Genomic DNA, 24,239 nt, shown 5'->3' on the forward strand with positions numbered 1-24,239 from the left:
GAACTGCATCGTGGGAAGCGACGCAGAGCGTAGCTGGCGTGGCTCGCTGCAAAAGTTGAGCAATGTTCAACTTTTGAAGCCTCGGCAGAAGCGTCAGCCAATCGAATCATATGTCAGTACAAGCTCAAGCCAATCAAACCGCTGCTTGTGTGTCCGGGGCGGGAGATTCATGTGATTGGTTGTTGGTCGAGTTTCAGACACGCCCACCGGCAAGCGTCAACGCACGCCGCTGGGTGGACGGGCCGTTAGAGTTTCAGTGTGCTCATCGGCTTGTGAAGACATACACACAGACCTTCCTAACAACAGACCTTTAAAGTCCACACTCACAGACAGCTCTGCGTTCTGCTCTGCTTTCCTTCTTACGGTACGTCCACACGGCAGCGTGCACGGCAGCGCGCACGGCAGCGCTTCAACGGAGACGCTTCCCATTCACTTTGAATGGGGTTCCGTCGCGTCGCTTTGCCTCTGTTGCTCGCTTCGAAAGTTGAGAAAAGTTCAACTTTTCAAGCGTCGACTGAAGCGTCAGCCAATCAAATCATATGCCAGTACAAGCTCAAGCCAATCAAACAGCGTGCTTGTGTGTCCGGGGCGGGAGATTAATGTGATCGCACGACAGACACGCCTACCGGCAAGCTTCAACGCAGCGCTGCCGCGTGGACGTACCGTTAGAGTACTGAATATGTTCCAAACATTACATGTAAATTGAACAGTTTTTGACAACAAAACACCGTTCTTCACCAAGTGCACATGCATCTGTTATTTCATTGGTCACAGATGTCCTTTGTCTCTCCCAGCCAGCAGCTTCAACATGAGACGCATCAGCGTTCAGTCACATCATGTGTGCTGCTCTCCACCTTTCAACATGAAATACACTGACAGTATCTGTGTGGAAACAAGAATAGGGCCTGATTCTTTTGAGCTTTTTTGTGTTCGGAGGGCCCACGGAAAATAATTCTAAAGCCTACGAGTTGTGCGCAGACACAGAGTGGACACAGAGTGGGGGGGTACCGTGAGCCAGACCGTGGATCCCTGCCACCAGGTGCTCCCCGCTGGTGGCCCCGTGGTACCGGATGTACTCTCGCTCGCTCTGGTGCCGGTTGTCCATGGTCTTTCCCAGCCCGTCTGATAACGTCCCTGCAAACTGACACACAGGGAACAGGAGCATGCTCACTATGCAGAATAATAATACATGTACTCAAGAGGCGCCTTTCAAAGCACCCAAGGACACCTTGCAAGTCATAAAACAGTCTGAAGAAAGGTGAAAGCTTTTACAACTTTCACATGCTATGTGTGCGCTTGTGCACATGCATGTGCTGATGTGTAGATGCAGGAGCTGGACGCATAACAGGAACACCTGTACAATATGATGATGTCAAGGAAGAGCCCAGCAAAGAACATGTGAAATGTAGCACTGTTGTTATGAACAGACAGAAAGGAGTGAACCACAGCTCACAGGTTACCTTGGCAGCAGAGTTGGACACTCCGTGGGTCACGTTGCGTATGAGGCCCCCCACGTTGCCGTACTTGATGAGCTCAGACATGCCCTCCGTCACGTCGTTCAAGAGCCCCATGGGGTTTCCCAGGAAGTCCACAGAGCCCAGGATCTGAGCCGCCTGGCTCATCAACTCCTGCACAAAGACGCAAAGGAATAGAATAGAATTCCTTTATTGTCAGCGCACCAGGTACAACGACAATCCTCGCAGTGCATTTCCACATAAAACGAATACATATATATCTATATAAACATATACACACATAAACATATATACCATGCATACATGCCCGCACATCATTTAAATACAGTTTACAATATAAAAAACACAGGGATGATATTTTGCATCTCTGATGTCGATCAGTTAATAAATTAGTAAAACTATTAAAAAGTAGTGCAGTTGCAAGTTGTAGCTGTGTGTGTGCTAGTTGACGGTGTTCCGTTCACAAAGGCTCGTCACGTGCACAGTAACTACAGTGTAGATGTGGCAAAGAGCATCTTAAGTCCCAGGCTACTTCAGCAATGCAACGTAAACATATATAACATAAAATAAATGATAAAACAAGAAAAATTGTGCAAGAAGAAACAGAATAGAAATAAAATAGTGCAAGAATATGTAACAAGACCAGTGTGCAAGCAATGCAGAGGAAGTAGAGTATATCAATGTAAACAATATATATATACAGTACCAGTCAAACGTTTGGACACACCTTCTCATTCAAAGGTTTTGATTTATTTTAATTATTAGTAAACAAAAAAGTGTTAAACAATCCAGAATATGATTTATATTTTTAGATTCTTCAAAGCAGCCTTTAGAACAGCTTTGCACATTCTTGGCTTCTCTCAGTCAGCTTCATGACGTCGTCACCTGGAATGGTGTTCCAACAGTCTTGAAGGACTTCCCAGATGAGCCCTTAATCGTCCCACAGAGGGGACATGTCCATTCTGCATTTGACCCATCCTAGTGTAAGGAGCAGTGGGCTGCCATTATGTACGGCGCCCAGGGAGCAGTGTAGGGAACGGTGCCTTGGACACCTCGGTAGCACTTAGGCCCAATCCCAAACCACTCCCTCGACCCTGAACTCCGTCTGTAGCCACACTCGCAGCTCAACGAGGCTCCCCCCTGTCAGATGGAGGGAGTAAACACAGCAGCAAGCTTTGGGACGGCCTCCCCTCTCTCCGGGGGAAACAGGAAGTGCCGTAACTGTCTGTAACAACGGTTTCAAATCAGCATCTCTTAGACAAAAAATGTAAATGAATAACTCAAATAAAACTACAAACATCTTTCATTGTTTTACTTTTTTGTAAAACTCTTTTAGTTTTAAACCTGATGTTTATAAGCTTCTTAGTCTTTGCAACAGTCTGTAAATATACACAACTTTATAATAAAATGCACACATTTACCTTTTTCTAGACTAAACACAGGTTTGATCCTAAGTTAAAAACATATGAGGTCATCATGAGGTCGTTAACATCGCAGTTTATCAGTGGATGTTTGCTGGAACTACTTGTGAACAGCTTGTTTCCTGACGGACACACACAGCGTTGAGACGGGTCAGGTAGAGACCGGTCTCAAGTCAGCACCGCTGCAGACTCGCTGTTTGAGGGCTTGATAGCCCACTCCCCCTCCACACCGCTCCACACTCGTTGGTTTGGAACAGCCCTTAATATGGCGTGAACGCGCAAACGGAGGGGTAGGGTGTAGGGGGGCGGTTTGGGAATGGGCCTTTGTCTTTCTGGGACTTGAACCGGTGACCTTCCGGTTCCCAAGCCAAGTCCCTATGGACTTCGCCGCCACCACCGCACCGCATTGGGTTGAGGTTGATTGTGGAGGCAAGGCCATCTGACGCAGCTCTCCATCACTTTCCTTCTTAGTCAAATAGCGTTCCAGGTGACGCCCTCATGAAGCTGACTGAGAGAAGCCAAGAGTGAGCAAAGCTGTCATCAGGCCAAAAGGGGGCAACTCTGAAGAATCTAAAATAAAAATCATATTCTGGATTTTTTAACACTTTTTTGTTTACTACGTAGTTCCACATTTGTTCTTTCATAGTTTTGATGTCTTCAGTATAAATCAACAAAGTAGAAAACAATTGAAATAAACAAAAGCCATTGAATGCACTCCGCTCTGCATCAGCCAAACGACTCGCTGCACCCTCGCTGCGAGGGGGACCCAAGTTCCCATCAGCAGAAACACGTGGGTTTGCTATCCTGGCTCCAAAATGGTGGAATGAGCTCCCATTGACATCAGGACAGCAGAAAGCTTACACACCTTCCGGCGCAGACTGAAAACTCATCTCTTTCGACTCCACTTCGAGCGATAGAATTACTAACAAAGCACTTGTATACTAATAAAGGACTGGCTTATCTAAAGCCAGTTGAGTAGCACTTGAAATGCTTGGCTCTATGAAACCTGATGTACTTTATGATTCTGTTTTCTTCAAGGTTGTGTCTTCCTGGTCGAATGTACTTATTGTGAGTCGCTTTGGACAAAAGCATCAGCTAAATGCAACGTAATGAGAAGGTGTGTCCAAACGTGTGACTGGTACTGTATATAAATACAATAAGCTAAATGATTTATTTTCAGCATACCATAATAACCTAGTTATCTCTGACTCAAACCACCATTGCTATCAGCTGCTGTGCATGTAGCAGCTGATAGAAATGATCTTCACTTTATTTATCAAACATGGAGAATGGCTGGCCAACAAAGTCTCACAATGGATTGGGTTCTGCAGGAGGCGGGATCCCAGCAGTGTCACAGCATACCTCTCTGAAGTGCTTGAGGATGTCGTTGATGAGGATCTCCTGGGTTTCATAGGGGTGCACTCTGGTGAAGGGGTACATGTTGATGACAGCGTCTTCAAAGCGGACCAGAGGAAAGCCCAGGGTGCCTTTCAGAGCCTACAGAGAACACACACAGCCTTATTCAAAACATGTGAGGAGAAGGGAAGTACAGTTACAGAGGGACATCAATCTGTTGAAGCTATTATAGCAGTTTTAAAATAATACGTCTACTGCTGTTTAATCCTTGTGTCAGGACAATCGGCCGCTCTATCTGCAGGCAGGCAGGCAGTGCCCGACATGAAGGGCACTGCCGCTGAGCACCCCTGCTGCGGACTGCCCTGCCTGTCACACAGGAGGCAGTTTGGGCTCATGTGTGTGTCTAGAATCCTAATGTTGTGTAAAGGTGAAGCCTGCTGCTGATTCTCATGTTCAGAGAGTTTATTACCTGTCCTGTCTTAGTGCAGCTGGACGCTTTAGTCCTCATACATTATGTTCTACTATTTTCACAATCATGACATATTGTGTATATAGAGTGCCTTTTAAGGTCAGTAGATATTTGGACAGTCCAGACTGATGGGGAACAACATCTGAATGATGGCTTTTAATGTTCATTGATATCAAGTGTATACATTCTTCTGCACTCACAATGCATTATGATCACTAACGTTTCAACAGTACTGTGAGTAGAGATGAGTGCGTTGGTTACCTTGAGGTCTGGAGGCAGCTTGTGAGAGGTAAACACGCTAAGTTTGACCTGGGGGAGGCTGATCTTCAGGTTCTCAAAGTAGTAGCGTTTGGGAGGTCCTGACTCCTCGTTGGGCTTCTCGTAGATGTTTTCATCAAATGTTTCCAGCTCTGCATTCATTACAGCAACATAACATCATTACAGCAACATAACATCATTACAGCAACATAACATCATTACAGCAACATAACATCATTACAGCAACATAACATCATTACAGCAACATAACATCATTACAACAAAGTGACTATGTTACTAACGGCATGAAACACGTCTTAAGAAGATGAACTAATGACCCACCAGCCTCAGTCTGCCCGTATCCAAAGAAGCTGAGCAGCTTGAGCAGCAGCTTCTCCTCAATGATGACGGTGAAGCGGCGGGCGGTCACCATGAGGTGCTGTGAACACATCACCCTTACATCATCAGTCGCCTGATTCTATCTGCTGCTCACTCGCACACTACACATGCTGTAGCACACTAACACAGCAGTAAAGGAGTGTGGCCCTCACCTTGAACAGGTCTGTGAGCATGAGGCTGCTGGGAACCTTCACAGAGTTGACCTGCAGGGCAGGGCCGCTGTCGCTCACACTGCTGTCACTGCAGCTGGGCGTCACACACAGCATCACAGGCTGCGTGCTGCCCACCAGCTGGTTGTCCACCTGCAGAGCACCACACACACACACACACACACACACACACACACACACACACACACACACACACACACACACACACACACACACACACACACACACACACACACACACACACACACACACACACACACACACACACACACACACACACACACACACACACACACACACACACACACACACACACACACACACACACACACACACACACACACACACACACACACACACACACACACACACACACACACACACACACACACACACACACACACACACACACACACACACACACACACACACAGTTGTTGTTGTTTTAAAGAGTGTTGCTGTTTCTAAAGTATGGTACAGGAGGAGGAAAGCTACGCACTGTAAGACAGATACATCCCTCAGACTGTTTCTTTATATAAATGGTTTGGCACTGACAGCAGGAGGTGTATGTCTGTGTTTTCCATGGTGGAGCATTAGTGAGAGGTTTATGTGTTTGTATGGATAATATTTGTATATTGTGCTGTTAGATGATGATGGTGATGGTGAACACGTGTTGGTAGTTAATGGCGGTGAAGCTGCTGTTGAACAGAGAGGACTTCTGTTTACATCTGTTTCAGGACTGGCTGCACCTGTACATGCTTTTGTATGAAATGTTGTTATACAAATAGATGTCACAGTTGTGGGGCGGGGGTGGGGGGGGCTCACCTGGATGTTCTGAATGCTGAGCTCCAACACCTCGTTAGCTGCAGTGCGGGTGAAGTGGACATCTATCCCGGACAGCGTGGTGAACACCAGCTCCTCTGGGACCTTGTTGACCAGAGATACCCCTACACCCTCCTCCAGGTTCACCAACACCTGAGAATGAAGAGCAATAAGAGGGCTACCTGATACCTCACACACAGTCTGCGCTGATCATAACAAGATCTACACACAGGCCTGATTTCTTTTTATGTATAGTGAACGCAACGTTGTGGGTCTGCCTCACACAGGGGGGACTGTCTGTCTACATGATGTGGTCTGCCGACATGGCCACTGTCATACAGATCGTACTTCAAAGCCCTCGATTGGTCTCTGTGTGTCATTCAAACTCGGGAGGGAGGGTGTGTGTATGTGTGGCGCGAGCGAGCGAGAGAGAGAGAGCACGCACTGGTAAGCCTACTTGTATTGTTGTTGTTAGCATCTGGTGCTAGCTAGCTGCTCTAACGGATATAAGGAGCTGTTTCAACAACAAGGTGGAGGGAGAGCCCTCTGCTGTCAGACTGAGAGGCTCTGATAACGTCAGCCCGGGTGAGATAAAGGACTCTCTGAGTGTTTGGATGGTTAACTTTAGTCCAAGTTATCCCAGTGTGTCCAGTGGCGGTTCTAGACCATTTTTACTGGGGGGGCCAGGCTGGGGCCAGTTATTTCATGAGAGGGGCACAAGAAAAAGCGGGTTAAAAAGACAAAGACAGTATAAAGTAATTGTGTAATTCCTATTCCAATCCCAAAAAACAATTTTCCATCTTCTCCACCCTCCTGGACCCCCCCAAAGCCCCTTCCCCCTCCTCCCTTCTGCCAAGCGACTTTGTTAACCACTTTGAAAAAAAGGTTGATGATATTCGCTCTTCTGTTCTTACCCTCATTACCTCTGCCCGTCCTACCACCTGTCCTATGGACCCTATCTCCTCAAAACTCCTTCAGACTATCGCTCCTGATATTCTTCCGTTTCTCACCCATTTCATCAACACTTCTCTAACTTCTGGTCACTTTCCAAACAGTCTCAAGGAGGCAAGAGTAACCCCTCTCCTAAAGAAATCCACTCTCAACCCGTCTGATGTTATAAACTACAGGCCTGTCTCTCTCCTCCCGTTCCTGTCTAAAACACTTGAACACGCTGTCTTTAAACAACTCTCCTGTTATCTCCATCAGAACAACCTTCTGGATCCGCACCAGTCTGGAGGGTCAGAGTCCGACCCTCGTCAATTAACTACAGGGATCCCTCAGGGCTCTGTTCTTGGTCCCCTCCTCTTCTCCCTGTACACAAACTCGCTCGGATCGGTCATAAGCCTGCATGGTTTTTCATACCACTGCTACGCTGACGACACCCAATTAATTCTGTCCTTTCCCCGCTCAGAGACCCAGGTCGTTGCACGCATCTCTGCTTGTCTAGCTGACATCTCTCAGTGGATGTCTGCTCACCACTTCAAGCTCAACCTTGACAAGACTGAACTGCTTTTCCTTCCGGGAAAAGATTGTCCCACTCTTGACCTAACAATCAACATCGGCACCTCTATTGTTTCCCCGACTCAGACTGCAAGGAATCTGGGTGTGACCCTAGATAACAACCTGTCTTCACTGCAAACATCGCTGCTACAACCCGCTGCTGCAGATACACGCTTTACAACATCAGGAGGATGCGTCCCCAGCTGACCCAGAAAGAGACGCAGGTTCTGGCCCAGTCTCTCGTATCTCACGCCTAGACTACTGCAAATCCCTCCTGGCTAGTCTACCGGCATGTGCCATCCGACCTCTGCAGCTCATCCAGAATGCAGTGGCTCGCCTGGTCTTCAACCTTCCTAAATGTTCCCACACCACGTTTTTTATTTTATTTAGATTATTTGTTTTAGTAACTTTAAGTGACAATTTAATTAAAAATCATAAACAGTATTTGTTTTTATAAGGCAATGAACAGTTTAATCTCCACTGTACATCCGGGTCTCTGATTTGATTTAGTTCCAATAAATTGTAATATTGTAACTAGGGCTGTCAGTCGATTAAAATATTTAATCGCGATTAATCGCATGATTGTCCATAGTTAATCGCACATTTTTTATCTGTTCTAAATGTACCTTAGAGAAATATTTTTCAAGTTTGTAATACTCTTATCAACATATGAGTGGACAAATATGCTTTATGCTAATGTTATTATCATTTGAACAATGACAAATATTCTCATGAATATTAAACACAACAACCTCTGAACATTACAAATATTCGCCTCAATTCAACCTGGAACCTCTCTCATACAATACAAATGGTGTGTGTGTGTGTGTGTGTGTGTGTGTGTGTGTGTGTGTGTGTGTGTGTGTGTGTGTGATGGATCGTTGGAGCTATGTGCAACTCAAGGCATATGCTCGAACGGGAGCTGCCTGGACTAGGGTTGCCAACCGTCCCGTATTAGCCAGGACGTCCCGTATTTGAGCCAACAGGGGCGTGTCCCGTACGGGACTTTGTTTGTCCCGGACTCCCGTGTAAAGGGAAAAATAAAAAATATTTTTCTGTTTGCGCGCAATGCAGTGTGTCTGGCTGCGTGCCTGTGTGCTGGCACTAGGACCGCTCAGTTGACAGGGCAGGCACAATGCTCGCACGTGTGTGTGTGAGATAACATTAAGTCTAATAATGATGTACCGTGCATGTTCACATCATGTATACTTTGCATTACTTAATACCATTTTTCAAATATTTATTTTTTAACATTTTGGACAAAATAGCCAATTGTACATCGAGGTGCCCAGATGTCCCTAGTGCCCACCTATCCGATTTGAACATGCTGATGTACAATGTGATGTAGTAGCCTAATGCAGGTGTAAGATCATTGTGTTTGTATTGTGTTATAGGTATGCATAGTTTTCTATGCATTTTGAGGGTTTTGGGGGGTTTGACCCCTCGAACCCTAGTGGGCTGGCTCCCCCAAAAGAATTAAATAACATAACCCTAACCCCGAAATAAAGTAACAAAAAAGAAACTAAATCCGCCAGAAACCCGAAAATCTTCGTGCGCGCGGGGGACACATGCATGTGCCCCGTTTCTCCATTTCTGGAAGTTGGCAACCCTAGCCTGGACGCTGCAATCATGTTGCCCACTATCCGTGCTGAGTGTGCTGACTTCTCGTACAATGTCCCGCTGTCTGGCTGCCTGCATAAAGTCAAGTGCTCGGTGCAGTTGTGTGGATAGAGCGCTCCTCTGTTTTCATTTAAACGGCTCCTTATATCCGTTAGCTCAGCTAGCTAGCACCAGATGCTAACAACAACAATGCACGTAAGGTCTCTCTCTCGCTCGCTCAGGCCACACATACACACACCCTCCCGGTCCTCCCAATAGCCAGTCGGTGCCTGCCGGTGAGCGTGGAAGTGTGGTCTACAGCAAGCGGGCGGCAGGAGCGGGGCTGTCAGCATCAGCTTGTAGATGGTATTTTAAACTCGATGCGCTCTGAAACTACGGGGCGGCCGAGGACAAAAAATACACATGAGTTAATCGCGTTAAAATAATTAGTGGCGTTAATTTTTTTTGCGTTAACGCGTTATTAACTTGACAGCCCTAATTGTAACCTTTTTTTGGAGGGGGGCTACAGGGGGGTCCCTGGTCAGTGTTACGGGGGCACTGGCCCCTGTTGGCCAGTGTGAGTGGGTTTCAAACGGTTTGAGAGCTTTGATTCAGAACAGCTGCAGTGAGCAGCTGGGGGCGGAGCTTTGATTCAGAACAGCTGCAGTGAGCAGGCTGTGCAGCTGGGGGCGGAGCTTTGATTCAGAACAGCTGCAGTGAGCAGACAGAGCTTTGATTCAGAACAGCTGCAGTGAGCAGAGGCTGTGCAGCTGGGGGCGGAGCTTTGATGCGCGAGTACTATACCCTGGTGTATCCTCGCTCTCGTCTCTAGTAGTAGATTTAAAGTATAGGGCTATCACTATGGGCAGCAACGCTGTAAATATTGACAAATAAATCCAGCAAAATGGCACAAAAAATGGCTGGGTGTATAATTCCCGGCCTGACTTATTGTCCCAGTCCGGCCCTGTCTACACATGATAAGAAATGTGGTGATGATGTGGGGGACAATCAGTGGTCAGCGTTACCTCCAGCTCCTGCTCAGGCTCCTTCTTCTTCACCTCCCCCTTCCCCCGGTCCTGCTCTGTGCTGGGGGAGCTGCGGATCATTCTCCTCTGGTTAAAGTCACTGATCTACAAACAGACACACAAACTGAAGTGAAGAGGTCCAAACCACTGGAAATAAAACTTAGATGTTAACAGAGCATTTTTAGCTGAGGAAGATACAAACTGTGATATATAGAAGATGGGGTAAGCAATACATTCTTCTACAATCAGTTAACAGCATTACACTAATTAGCGTTCGCTACGTGCTGAATATGACACGGCACTCATTGACAGTAACAAAGAAAAGGGATGTTTTAGTGAACTTCAGTGACCGGCTAGTATAGTGCAGTGGTTCCCCCCCCCCCCCCGACACACGTTCTTTAGCTTCCAAACTCCCCTGGAATTTATTTTAAACATTCCAATTCATAAAACTGCAACTTCTTATTTACAAAACAAAATGAATAATAAAGTGACAAATCACCTTCACACTGGAGTTATTAAAAGTCTAACTGTAATACTTAGGGTTGGGATCATTTGAATTTTTTTTTTCTCACTTTAGTTTTTATTATATAAAAACATTACAACAACAGCTGTGCACGTACATAACAACCCAGACAAAATAAACAATGCAATACAGCTATAGATACAAATACAGAGATAATGTAAAATAAAATAAGAAAGCAGCCGGGAGTCACATTCTCATTTGACATTTGTCAGAACAGTTCCTCTTCCTCAATCAGTCAGTATTCCTTGGCGCTGGTTTGAATCTTTAACATTGACCATTTCTCCCATTTCTCTTCATATTGCGTTTCATGCAGTCTCAGTCGATATGTCATGTTTTCCATTAAATGAATTTCCACCACAATCTCCATCCACTGTTCCACAGAAGGAGGATGTAGTGAACATTGCCCAGATAGAGTACCATGTAGTCCATAGGAACCTCATATCTCAGTATCTTTTGCAAAACCTTGTGTACCGATTCCCAGAACTTAAGTATGTTTTGACATTTCCAAAATATGTGTCAATGGTTGGCCTCTGATTCTCCACATTCTCTCCGGCACAGAGGATTTGTAATTAAGTATTTACTCTGAATCTTAAGTGTGATAAAACATCTGTATTCCCTCCATATCCGTGGATTGGTGGATGATCGATGTATCTTCCATATGTTTTGCCAATCATCATCTGAAATGGTTGTGTTCAATTCTGTTTCCCATTTTCCTTTTATATATGTATTTGAATGTTTATTTGAGGAAAATACTTTGTATAGAGCAGTTATGGTTCTGATTTTGGTTTCTTTGTCGAGGTGGTACCAAAAAAGTACCAATTTCGATTGGCTGGGCAAATTGCAAACCACCCCCGTAAAACTCTGAAAAGTTTTTTGAAGCCGCCATTGTATTTGCTGGCATTAGCATTATTAGCATTAGCATTAGCCCCGCGCACCAACGGAGGGAGACTAACTTATGGCAACACAGAAACATGGGAGCGGTGGAGATGAGGAGGTGTCGGCGTTCTGGCGATTTACTCGGAAGGCTTCAGTAGAAGCTGCTGGGACTCCCAGCAGCTTCTACTGAAGCCAGTCCCCTACTTAGTGCCGGCACTAAGTAGGGCAAAGTACTTGGTGTGAAAGCGGCTATTGGCCCTTAAATACTCAACACAAGAGTGGAGGAAAAAGGTCAGCTAGTTGAATTTATGAATAACTTGGGATTGACCTAGGGATTAGCCAAAAGAAAACATCCTGACCTGTAGGACACGTGTTGGTCCGTCTGGCAGCACCTGGACTGACAGCACACCAGAACCCGGCCTCATCTTCTGGTTGATGAACTGCTGCTCAGGGCCAGGAGCCTGCAGCCCTGAGTCTGGTCCCAGCACCACTTCTGCTCCGTCATACAAACCTGACAGCCCACCCTTCACCTGAAGAACAAATCACAGACCTCAGTCTCAGGACTCTGAACCTCCCGGTGCAAAGAGGAGAGCAATAGACTCTTCAGTGATTCATGCCTTTACTGGGAACTAAGTACGTATTAAAGCCACCATGGCAGTACAGTGAAGGCGCTTTACAATGAGTTAGAGCAGCAACATACTTCAGGAATGTTCACATGTTCACATCGTAATAAATGTAGCGGTGAGCCCAATCATTTTGGGTGACTGCGCAGCCCCTGCAGTGCTCTGTGGGAAAGTGTGCCCCTGGTGTTTGACCCGTGAATCAAAGAGCGGCTCAGTCTGGAGGGACTTGGAACCGAAGGCTCGTTGTTCACGTCCCGATCGGACAAAACAAACCGAGCGTGGACTGATCGCTGGAGAGGTGCCCGTTCACCTCCTAAGCAACTGCTACCTGGCGCTGGACCGACTGGCTGCCTCTTCACTCGGGGCTCCTCTCCAGGTGCATGTGCATGTGTGCACCTATATACCTGTGTGTATTACAAAAAAACTGCATGTGTGTATTTGTAATGTGTGTGTATTAAAAACGAACTGCATGTGTGTATTTGTACTCCGTGTATAAAACAGAGTGGAAAACTGAATTTCACCATAGGGGGTTTAATGAAGTTTAATCTTCTTCTTCTTCTTCCAAACCAAAGACATATAAACACAGCGTGGTGTCCCCACCTGCACCACCAGCCGGGGAAGGCCGCAGGTCAGCATGCCTGAGCTGAAGAACCAGGTCTGGGTGGTGCTGCGGCGAGAGTCTGGCCTCCTCAGCATCAGCGGCTCGAAACTGGGAGAGAAGAGACAGGAGGGTTCGCTGATACATTCCTCACAGTTTGTGGTGACTGGTCAACGAGACACGTCTGCTCTGCTGACCGCACACAGTACACACCTGTTGTCACTGACAGCTGCCAGCCCTGCGATGTCCAGCACCAACGAGGAGTCCAGGGGGCGGGGCTGTGCAGGCTTGCTCTGCGGGGGGGACGAGCCCTCATGGCACAGCATGCCGGTCCCCGTCATCCTCCACAGCTGAGAGCGCTTCCCAGGCTCCTGCACAGCCATCACAGTTACAACAGTTACAGTGCGTGTTGTTCAAATCATTACTTTCTTCACGGGCTGCGACTGGGGGGGAACTTGATTACCGGAGTCCTCTCCCTAAGGCTAACCCAGAGCTGCACATGCACTGTGACATCACAGCATACACACACTGTGTTTATGGGACTGATCCATGGCAGACAAACAAAGTGTAACCCTAATCAACCCGGGATCACGACTACATGAGGCTGTGAGTGGATGACTCCTTTGCCACTGCCTGGCTGATCGGCACGTGGATCCTCTGTGTTAGATGTCCCTCTGAACGTGCATGCTGTTTCCCCTCACCCTGACCCTAGCCTGCGCAGTGTGGGTCACCTGACATGAAACAGTACCTTCTTCTTCAGGATGACCCTTTGAGTCTTAGTGTCCACGTCGAGGACCAGTTCGGCACAGCTCACCAGACGCGTCTTCCCAACAGGCCTCTTCTCCACGTTCCTGCAACAACAAGAGGATGCCTTTAACGTTTCAGTACAGAGAAACATAAAGAGATATGGTGATGCCATCAGTCAGTCAGGTCGTACGGTGAGAAGGTGTGCGTGGCAGCGATGTAGATGAAGTTCTCGTAGTAAAGCTTGTTGTACTCTCTGAAGAAGTTCATGTCTGCAGTGACCTCTGAGGATCCCGCCCCCTTCACGGTCAGAGTGAGGTAGGGGGGCAGGGTGGGCTCGTCACAGGCGTAGTCCAGCACGCAGTCCGCCTTCACCTCCGTGTGCAGGCGGACGTCCGCCACACCATGCTGCCAGCACTGGATAGGAACCTGAAGGGAGGAAACAACCAAATCTGTTCAATTGACTAAAAAGGGGACAGACCCAATAACCACTTCCACGATGTTTCATTCCTGGGATCGCACGCCTCTAACAATCAAATCATTTTATGTCCTACTGACTTTTGCATGTGTGAAGTTGCATAAACACCATGTTTATCATGTTTCAATTTGTTTGGGACCGAAGGCATGCGGGAGACAAAGAAACACTCAAGCATGTGACGCTGCTAAACCTGGAGGCCCCTTGTTTGTTACTTAATAATGGTCAGGGGTAGAGCTCGTAGAGTTCATGCGACTTAAGCTGCCTGCCCACTAGAGATGTTAAGATTCACTGATTCGCATCGGTGCACCGGCATAAACGTTCACGATGCGAGTGCACCGGTTGAAAGAGTGCACATCGGCTACAGTTTGGGTTGAACTCGCGATGCATCGATTACGTAGCGTCTTTGCATCGGTAAAAAACCGATTCAAAATCCCCTCATCTTGTCAACGCTCAGCAGAGACGATCTTTGATATTTGCTTCGCCACTACGGAGGCCGAGAGTCACACACGGAAGTTGAGGAGAAAGAGAAACACAGCGCACCGAAAAATACCTACAAATCAAACGTTTGGCAACACTTCGGATTGTTCCAGAAAGACGGTGTAATAGTCCTTTATGCTATATAGCTGACCGCAGGTCATGGAGAGTAATAAGGTATCCGTAGACCTTTGTATGAGGTATCTTTATTACTCAACAGGTCTACAGCCATGATACATAGATCCGTCCTAGATGCGGGCTTGCGTACACACAGTATCACTCCGCAGCCGCACCCCATCAGTAACGTCCTGATGGTATATGTGCGCGGCACTATATACTACAGACGGTCAACTTGAAAAATCGCTCGCAAATTGTTAAAGATGCCGAGCCGCTTTAAAGTACACGCGTAGTACGAGGAACTTAGCGACGCACATAAAGAGGCGACATGGGGTCTGCGGCTGAAAAGAGAAACCTGAAAGTTAGACTATGAGTTAAATCACTCAGTGAGGCGTTCTGTCAGAGAGGTGTTTAGTTTACAGCAGCCTGTGAAGGCCAATAACAGTTTAAATGTCTTCCTCACTGTAAGCAGTTATGAAAGAGCTGTTTGGCTTACTTCAGAGATGTTGTCGATGCGGAAAGGTGTAGGCAGCTGGTCTGTGTCAGAGAAGGAGATCTGGTACGTGGCCCCCTTCAGGGTGATCTCTGTCCGCAGGAAGAAACAGCTTCCCAGTGTGTCCCTGTTCAAAACAACATCCACTTCAAATTCTTCATTTCAATTCCCACACAACCTGAGATGGTGGAATAGATATATATATATCTGTATTACATCTGTGTGTTCTGGAGAGTGTACATGTAGCTCACCTCATGTTGACGTGAAAGGACTTTGGTTTGTTGACCTCGAAGCCTCCTGACCAGGTGCAGTTGGGGGTGTCCATGAGGCGCACACACAGCAGCTGGTCGTAGTCGTTGCGTGGCCAGTGGAAGACAACGCTGGAGCCCGGCAGGGTGGAGATGTAGCCCTCCGGGTTAGCCGCACCCTAAAACAAAAGCATTCTTCAATGACTCCCGTCCTACTGGACCCACTGTCCCCCTCGTAGGAGAACTGGAGGAAGGCATGGGCTGTGTATGAATGAAGCCACCATGACATCATCTATCGCTTTGTGGATTTCTTTAACTTTCTGCATTTTGGCCATCTTGTATTTGTACAACAAGAAGTGTATCTCACTCACTCTCATTTGCCACGAAGCTACCTGAACCTTCTTTCTGGATGTCTTCCTCACCTTTCCTCTTGCAAACTCTCTCTGAGCGAAGGCCAGTTTGTGTGTCGAGCGGTTATCCAGGAGGTAGCGCGGGGCAAAGGTCACTATGTGTGTGTCCCTGTAGCGTCCTTTTCCTTTCCGCACACTGATGCCTGTGTGGATCAGACGGGGGACATTGAAAGCCCGACAGACCTTTGTATTGCTCATGTGACAACTGAGACATTTGGTGATATACAAACGTGCCTATGTTATAGATGAGGCCAGGCCTGTTCCCGTGCTGGATGACCTTCACCGCCCTGACTCCACTGCCCCCGTCCAGGGAGAAGCCCTGGCACCAGCCAGGGACTCCGTCCGGGTGGATCCCTTTGCCGATCCGCATTGTGCACCTGCGATCAAGATAGACGGGGTTATAATGTATGTCTGCGCAGGTCACTCCAGTTTACTTCCATTGCCATCACACATTTCATCCTTTCAATATATCTGTGTACATTGTAAATCATTTGAATATGAATTCATGAGTTATGGTTAAAACACATGTCACATTGAAAATCATGACTCACTCATCTCGAGTCAAATTGGATGTTGCTCCTTGAGACATTGCCTTTATAGGAAGTGGGCCTGAATACCTGAAACATGCAGTACCGCCTCTGGCCACTGGACCGTACAAACGGAAGGTAGGGATGTAAGGAGAATTTAGAGCAGCTCATCCCACTATCACTAAGTCAGGGACTCTCTCCGTGCACATGTCTGATGTCTCTCAGTGCCTCAGGCAGCAGGCAGGCCAGACCCGGTCTCTGACACACACTTACATGGCCGGCTGCTCCTTGTCAGTGTAGCAGAACAGCAGCGGGCTGAGGCTCCGGGCCAGCTCGTGCTCCTCAAACTGGCCTGCAGCATCAGCTTTGCCGTTGTCCTGACGGAAGATTAACGGCAGGCCTAAGGAAGGAAACAGTTTCAGGGAATGATAACAGAGACGCGTGTTCTTTGAGCAATGGCCGGTTTGTTTTGTAACATGTAAAACTGTAGTTTGTGTTGTTAATGAAACATTACCCGTCTTGTTGATAAGCCAGTAGGGGGCAGAGACCAGGATCTTCAGAGCCCCCTGTGCTCGCAGGATGATGCGGATGGTGAGGCAGAGCAGGTGCTTGTTGGTGTCATACAGCCTCATGCGCACCACGTAGTTCTGAGTGCCAGGGGGAATGAGCAGCTCTTTGCACACGGGGAAGCTCTCCAGCAGGACTCCTGACGGACAGACATGACAGCAGTGTGAACGAGTGAAGGAGTGGAAAGGTACATGTGACCTGCTCCATCGGAATCAGTCGCATTGACCCGAAGACACATCTTGAGTTGGATACACTGCTGGAAAGAGGAGAGTCCTGGCTTTCTGATGATATCAGGTTTGTTGTTGTTCTCCAAATATTAAGCTAAATATATAGATATCTTCGTTTGGATTACTGGTCTGGGGGAAGTGTGTGTATACGTGTGTGTGTTTGTGTAATTTTGCATTTGTGTGTATTGTGTTTGTTCCCCGGGGAAAACACTCACGAGAAACACCGGCTGTTGTTGCGCCTGCTGTGACGTTAAGTTACTCCGTTCTCCGCTTGTAATTGTGACGAAGCTTCAAAGTTGTATTTATCATCTGAATTTGCCGAAACAAGTTTAATATTCTGAAAGCCAAGACTTTGTTTATTTGAAATCAGATGAAAACAAACTGTAACGGACCCTGCCGTGTTATCTATGATTACTTTACTCTTACATTCATAATGTCAGCCGGAGGGAGGGGGGCGGCGCTGCTGGAAGAGCAGATTGCGAGTGAGAGGTGCCTGCCTTCCCTTCACAAGCTTCATAAATGTATTTATCGTGTGATTTTGGAAATAAAAGTTTCATATTCTGAAACCCAAGACTTTGTTTATTTAAAATCAAACAAAACACCCGAACCCCGAAAAACTATTTTTTTACACAAATCCACGTTTATTCTGAAATGAGCCGTTGCGACTTCCGACTGATTTCGATAGAGCGGGTCACATATTTGCAATATATATATACACCGCTTTATAATAAAAAAGATGACTGGCCGCTAACTCTTAGTCGATTCAAATACTGAAATAAATCTAGATGTGTATTTTAGTAAATAGTCATTTGTAATTTTTGTAATTTTTTTTCAATTTCTATCTTTAATATTTTATGCATGCCTCTTAATTAATATGTTGCTATTTTTGGCTCTTCACTTTTGCTGTAACAATGTCACTGTCCCCTCTGTGGGACAAACACAGCCAGTGAGCGACTGCAGGGCGGCGCTGACCTAGCTCCATGTTCTGAGAGGTGTCGGCAGGGTGAAGCACCGCCTCTTTCCCCGGCTTCAGGGAGCCTCTGATGGATGTGCCCTTGATGAAGTAGTTGAGGTCACAGGGCAACAGGTTGGCCAACACCATGGTGGGCAGCAGGTAGATGGTGTGGCCTGGCTGTCGATAGATCTCCTTCGCACTGCCAGCGACCCTCTTGGCCGGCTGCTGCTCCGGATAGTTCTCCTTTTTGATGACCACACAGAATCTGCGAGATGCAGAGAAATTAGGCAAACAGCGCCATGTGACAGGAGACAACCAGAGAACAACACCTGTGACCGGCTGCACACACCTGAAGTCCCGCTTCAGGCTGTCGTCAAAGTCTGCTGACAGACAGTCCCTCTTGCTGCTGCTGATCTCCCCGGGCCGCTCCACGCTGGTCCAGTGGATGGGAACCTTACAGAAGAACACGCCCAGGCCTTTGGGCCGGGCCTGCAGGCGCCAGGACGTGAGGTGGAGGGGCACCGCCAATGCCTGGCCGGGGAGGATAGGAGGCAGCACCACTGGCTCTGGAAACACAGCTGGTTGCATTAATGTGACCCACATGGTAAACACATGAATTGTCAAGAAGAACAAGTAAAAAGAGAAGAAAGAATTCTGTGTGATAAAGTGCGCTAGCTGTGAGTGGTAGAAGAGAGAGAGTTACTGTCAGGAGCAGAAGGGCTGTCCAGGCGGACCTCCATGGGAACATCCAGCCGGTTCTTCACCATGAGGGACGAGCGGACAGTGATCACCTTCCTGGCGCTGCCCTCCATGGTGATGCAGAACACGACTCTGACTGGAGGCAGGGCAGAGAACTGGGGGGGGGGGCACACAGATACAGGCACCGTCAGGGTGCACATGGAGCTTCAGTGGGATCAAACTAATGAAGCCATCGTACACTCAACCAGGCGTGAGTTATTATTATCACTGGGGACTTTCTGTTTTCATTCATTTGACTAATATCAATGTGACGGGAATACGTGCTCAGGTATTAGGCAATAAGCTCCTTAAGCTGCTTAATAACATTGTTATTGTTGTTATTGTTGACTGTACAAGTGTTGGTAACGGTCTTATACACAGTGTTTGGGTAGATTTAAAGCATTGATAAGCATATATAATCCTTACATTGTTGATTAACAAACTTACCTTTGTATTCGCCGTGTCACCTTTACTACGCTGTTTGTTTCTTTAATAATAATTAATAATTCCTTACATTTATTATAGCGCTTTTTCAACGACTCAAAGCGCTTTACAGATACACACATTACACACATATCATACATGCAATGGTCAGAGACTGTGGACAATACCCACAGGAGTAGTTCAGGTGAAGCGTCTTGCCCAAGGACACACCGGTTATTATTACTCAGATTATAGGAGTCTTTTGGTTTGATGGTGTAAACTTTAAAGTACGCATCACAGCTGCTTACAGATTAGTGTACATGCTATTTTCCTTTTTGAACCAAACACACTCCGCACGACAGGGTCAGCGATGCTCTCTCAGAGCCCCGGACAGTCAGTACAGGAGCCCCTCAACGACTACACTACAATCCACCCCAGAACCATATAATCAAATCCTCCGATGATGCAGCCATCCTTGGCTTCATGCACAAAGGCTTCCCGCTCTGAATAGAGGGATGTGTGCAGTGGTGTGATGTTAACCATCTTGTGCTGAATGTGAAGGAGACTGAGGAGGTGGTGTGGGACCCACAGGCAGTGGGTGGTTATCCACAATGAACCCATAGCTCAGGTCAGCCCCTATGAGTACCTTGGTGTTCATATAGATAGTACACTCAGCTGGAGAGTCCATGTAGAGGGTCTGTGCTCTAGACTTCAACAGCGGCTGTATTTTGCGTACACTCAGGGCTTACGGAGTCGAGCAGAAGTTCATGTTATTGGTGTATCATGCAGTGTTGGAGAGCACCATACGATATGGTATCATGAGCAGTCCATTATTAGACAGGCACAACAAACCGTGTCTGACCCCCCCCACACGCTCCACCCAGAAGTCCAGCTCCTTCCTTCTGGGAGAAGATGCAGGGTTCCCAAGAGCAGGCTGAAGCTCTAGAAGCTCTGTCCATGAAGCTGCTCAACACTCACATGTGATGTAATACTCATGTTGGCCATGAGGGGTGCAATAGGTCGCCTGCGTCAGTAGGTGCGTCTGAGTATTGTGTTTGTGCAAACGGTGTATGAGTGATGATATGTGTATGTATTTTAATGTTTACTATGTGTGTATATGTACTTGTATGTGGAACTGCAGGACGGAGTCCAGAACACATTTCCTTACGGAACAATAAAGCAGACTGAAAACTCATCTCTTTCGACTCCACCTCGAGCGATAGAACTGCTAACAAAGCACTTATATACTAATAAAGGGCTGGCTTACCTGAAGCCAGCTGAGTAGCACTTGAAATGTTTCTGCTCTATGAAGCCTGATGTACTTTATGATTCTGTTTTCTTCTGTTTGTATTTTGTTGGTCGAACGCACTTATTGTAAGTCGCTTTGGATAAAAGCGTCAGCTAAATGCAATGTAATGCAACGTAATGCATATGGAATAGTATTGTACTGTGCTTGTATAAAACAAAGCAGTGTGACTCACATAGACATGCGGGTGGATGATGTTGGTTCTGCTGATAGGACTGCCCACCTGCGGAACAGCAGAGGAGAAACACGTCAAACTCCACGGCAATGTGTCCTCAACGCTAAAGGTGAACAGCTGTTTCTGCGTGGTGCTCACAGTGTTGGAGGAGCTGTTTCTGTCCGCAGCCGCGTAACGGAAGAACACGCCCACTTTGTCCACGGACACCGGCTTCACCTGCTCCCACCCACACACCCGCACCACCAGCTGGTGAAGCTTCAGCTCGTGGGTCTGTCTGCAGAGGGCATAATCACACGTTCACTCACTCATTGATACGAGATACAGTTGTATATGAAAAGGGCAGCCAGCCAGAGCACGGCACGGCACGGGACAACAAGTACACCCGACACCAACCCACCATGCAGGGTCTGTGCAGGGTGTAAGTGTCTTTACTCTAACAGGTAACATCCACACACACGTGCAGAGGATAACATCTCACACACATCGTTACATGGATCATCTCTTCATAGCAGTCATATTGATTTTGATAACATGAAATTCAAAGAGAAGTTTGAAAGCATAAAGAAACTTTACACCAAAGAGTGACAGTATGCACATTCTTGATGCATACCATCAATTCATAGCAACATTCAAGACAGCTGTTCTGAGTTGAAAGTCCAAACCCATCAACAGTTTGATAAAAGAGTTCATGTGTGTTTAGTAAAGTGTACTGTGAATCAGAGGTGTACCTGTGGCGGAGTTTCTCGCGGGCTTCGAACTCAAAGGGGACCTCCTCCCCAGGCAGCACCTCCCTCCACTGGCTCACATTGTGGGTGTCATCCGTTCCCGGGCCGTGCACGTCTGAGATGGAGTCTGCACTGCTGCTGTGAGACAGCGCCACCCTGTGGAACACGTGGAGAGCTTTACAAGGAGACGTTGTTCTGAGATCCACCCTGCGTGCTGTGGAGAACCCCGTCACTGACACAATGTAAACATTCATAAGTGCCCTAACGATATGATGTCATATTTGGCTTCATATCGGCACAAAGGTGACATGATGTTAATGTTCCTATGGTATCACATTTGCTATGCACATTTAGTATCAACAAGGGTTCCTTTTCTTAGAATTGTGATGTATGGTATAAGAGGGTCTACGCAGGAGTCCTGAAGTCAGACCTTTTAAGACCTCATCGCCACTTCGAGTTTTAACCGGTTACCTTGGCGACACACTTCACCTCACATTGACTACATACAGTATTGATTGTCCTTCCTCCTTATCTTCCAACCATTTGGACGCAGACCTGCATTTCCCCATAACGATGCTGTTTAACAACCGGCGTAAACGGACCTCCGCGTGCTATCAAGCAGCGAGCGCGCGACGTCCTGTTCAGATGACGTCAAACCCAACGGGATGCCAGAAAGAAACTACAGGATCTCACGACACGCCTACGCCGTGACTACATTCAGGCACACTGTGGAACACAACCTCTCTGGGCCATTTAGATACTTACTGAAAACAAGCTACACAATGTAACACCTTGGAGAATGCCCTTTAATACTTTTGAATAGCCTTCATTTTCGCTAAATTGATTGATCAACTTTTAATACTTCTTAAGACCCTGCGGACCCCCTGTATAAGAATATTTTAGATCAGGGGAGTCCAACTCCTTTGAGTGCAGGTTCCACAGACGGTGGAATCTGACCTCAAGTGGGCCAGACCCGTCCAATCATAGCAAAATAACCACAACTCCAAATCGTTCCCTTTGTTTTGAGGCAAAACATTACATCCTGGAAATGTTCACATTTAATGAACTATCCTTTTACAAATTCAATTATTTAACATTAATTTTCACATCTGTGTAATCCTTAACCACCGGAACTGGAACGCTACACCATACAAACTAAAGTAGAAGAAGGTTATCCCCCTGCCTCGTACATGGACAACATTTATACATACAAATACATACACTTTGTGAAAATTGCAGTTAAGATCTTCTCAACAATTGTTTCCTAAAACTCATTCCGCAGGCCGGTCTGGACCCTCTGGCCACACCTTGTTCGACACACCTGTTCTCGACAGAAGCACCCCGGTCCAAGTGAGTGCACCTTGAGTTTGACCCTGGGGTTCTGATCTGCGGAGCATTCACTCATGTCCAGCTATCAGCACGTGGAGGTGGTTATGGCTGCTCGTACCGTGTAGGAGTGGTCGTCAGAGTGGCGAACCACATGGTGCATCCCGTGTGGTTGCGCAGAGCGTAGGGCACAAATGGCTGCCTCCTCTTGGACAGCTTCACGTCAGCTGAAAGACAAAAGAAACCCATCAGCCTGGGTCAGGAAGGATTCAGAGCCGACTGAAGAAGAGTACGGTCCACGCCAACAGCCATGCACTACTCTGTAACTGTGAGATCAGGCAGACAAGACACAGGTGCATTGGAGTGCTTCCCTTTAAGGGATCAACTGAGGGTGCATTACACATCATCCTTCAAAAGGTATTGATTTATCAAAAGTAACATAACAATGTGCGACACGAGAGAAATGCCACTATCGTCAGATAATACGATAATCAAATGTCCCAAAGCATTGTTCTCTACTACATCGTAGACAATGCAACAATCTATAGAAATCAAACAAACTAACGCGCCCAAATGCAAAATGGATCACAAGCAGAGGCCATGCAGCGGAAAGCAGATGACAAGCTGTTCTGGCAAAACACAAATCAGAGGCCTGTACATTGTCTGAAGAGGTGGAGAGACGAGGCAGGCTATCATCTGAATACATATTGCTCCACTGCTGAGACCTGGCTCCAGCGGCTGCTGAGGATGCTTGGAGCAGGACAGAAGCAAGGCGGAGGAACAGCAGGAGGAACAGTGTGTGTGCATCACACACGTTTAAGTGGAGGGCCAGTGTTTCCCTGGTGTTGGATGTTACACTTAAAGAGGCCAGCCGAATGATCTGCCCAGAGAACTCATGGAATGCTACGGTTTAGGTTCTCTTCTGCTTTCCCATGGTTTACTCATGGATCTCCTTTAGCAACCCTGTGTTGAAGAACAACAATAAATGGTCCTTCAATCCTTAATATTGTTTAGAATAATGAGTAATTACTACCGTAACCATGAGCACCACTGAGTGTACAGTCAAACAGCTGTGATGTGTAGCGGCAGCCACACACTGCTGAATAGAGTGTCCTCTACTTGGGGGGCGGGGAGAGAGTCCTGCCCCGTTCACACCAACGCGCTCCCCGTTCCAGCTCCGTGCTAGAGCTTT

At 47.1% G+C, this 24,239-nt stretch overlaps 1 protein-coding gene across 1 annotated transcript in view; it reads right to left on the reverse strand.

Moving 5' to 3' along the window:
* vps13d (vacuolar protein sorting 13 homolog D) overlaps nt 1-24,239 on the reverse strand; it is an 87,664-nt gene that overhangs the window by 7,802 nt on the left and 55,623 nt on the right. Inside the window, exons 40-65 of the mRNA XM_071203590.1 lie at nt 23,169-23,274; nt 21,725-21,877; nt 21,135-21,270; nt 20,997-21,044; nt 19,058-19,208; nt 18,704-18,920; nt 18,372-18,619; nt 17,120-17,311; nt 16,879-17,005; nt 16,313-16,455; nt 16,091-16,221; nt 15,672-15,847; nt 15,424-15,547; nt 14,052-14,287; nt 13,863-13,965; nt 13,328-13,485; nt 13,117-13,225; nt 12,253-12,423; nt 10,495-10,599; nt 6,374-6,523; nt 5,531-5,680; nt 5,322-5,418; nt 4,983-5,131; nt 4,259-4,393; nt 1,461-1,628; nt 966-1,141 (exon numbers count right to left, since the gene is read on the reverse strand). Of these exons, the coding sequence (XP_071059691.1) occupies nt 966-1,141; nt 1,461-1,628; nt 4,259-4,393; nt 4,983-5,131; nt 5,322-5,418; nt 5,531-5,680; nt 6,374-6,523; nt 10,495-10,599; nt 12,253-12,423; nt 13,117-13,225; nt 13,328-13,485; nt 13,863-13,965; nt 14,052-14,287; nt 15,424-15,547; nt 15,672-15,847; nt 16,091-16,221; nt 16,313-16,455; nt 16,879-17,005; nt 17,120-17,311; nt 18,372-18,619; nt 18,704-18,920; nt 19,058-19,208; nt 20,997-21,044; nt 21,135-21,270; nt 21,725-21,877; nt 23,169-23,274 (3,859 nt within the window). The remainder of the gene's footprint in view (nt 1-965; nt 1,142-1,460; nt 1,629-4,258; nt 4,394-4,982; nt 5,132-5,321; nt 5,419-5,530; nt 5,681-6,373; nt 6,524-10,494; nt 10,600-12,252; nt 12,424-13,116; nt 13,226-13,327; nt 13,486-13,862; nt 13,966-14,051; nt 14,288-15,423; nt 15,548-15,671; nt 15,848-16,090; nt 16,222-16,312; nt 16,456-16,878; nt 17,006-17,119; nt 17,312-18,371; nt 18,620-18,703; nt 18,921-19,057; nt 19,209-20,996; nt 21,045-21,134; nt 21,271-21,724; nt 21,878-23,168; nt 23,275-24,239) is intronic.

Source organism: Pseudochaenichthys georgianus, chromosome 7 (genome assembly GCF_902827115.2).
Source record: "Pseudochaenichthys georgianus chromosome 7, fPseGeo1.2, whole genome shotgun sequence".
NCBI classification, from domain to species: Eukaryota; Metazoa; Chordata; class Actinopteri; order Perciformes; family Channichthyidae; genus Pseudochaenichthys; species Pseudochaenichthys georgianus.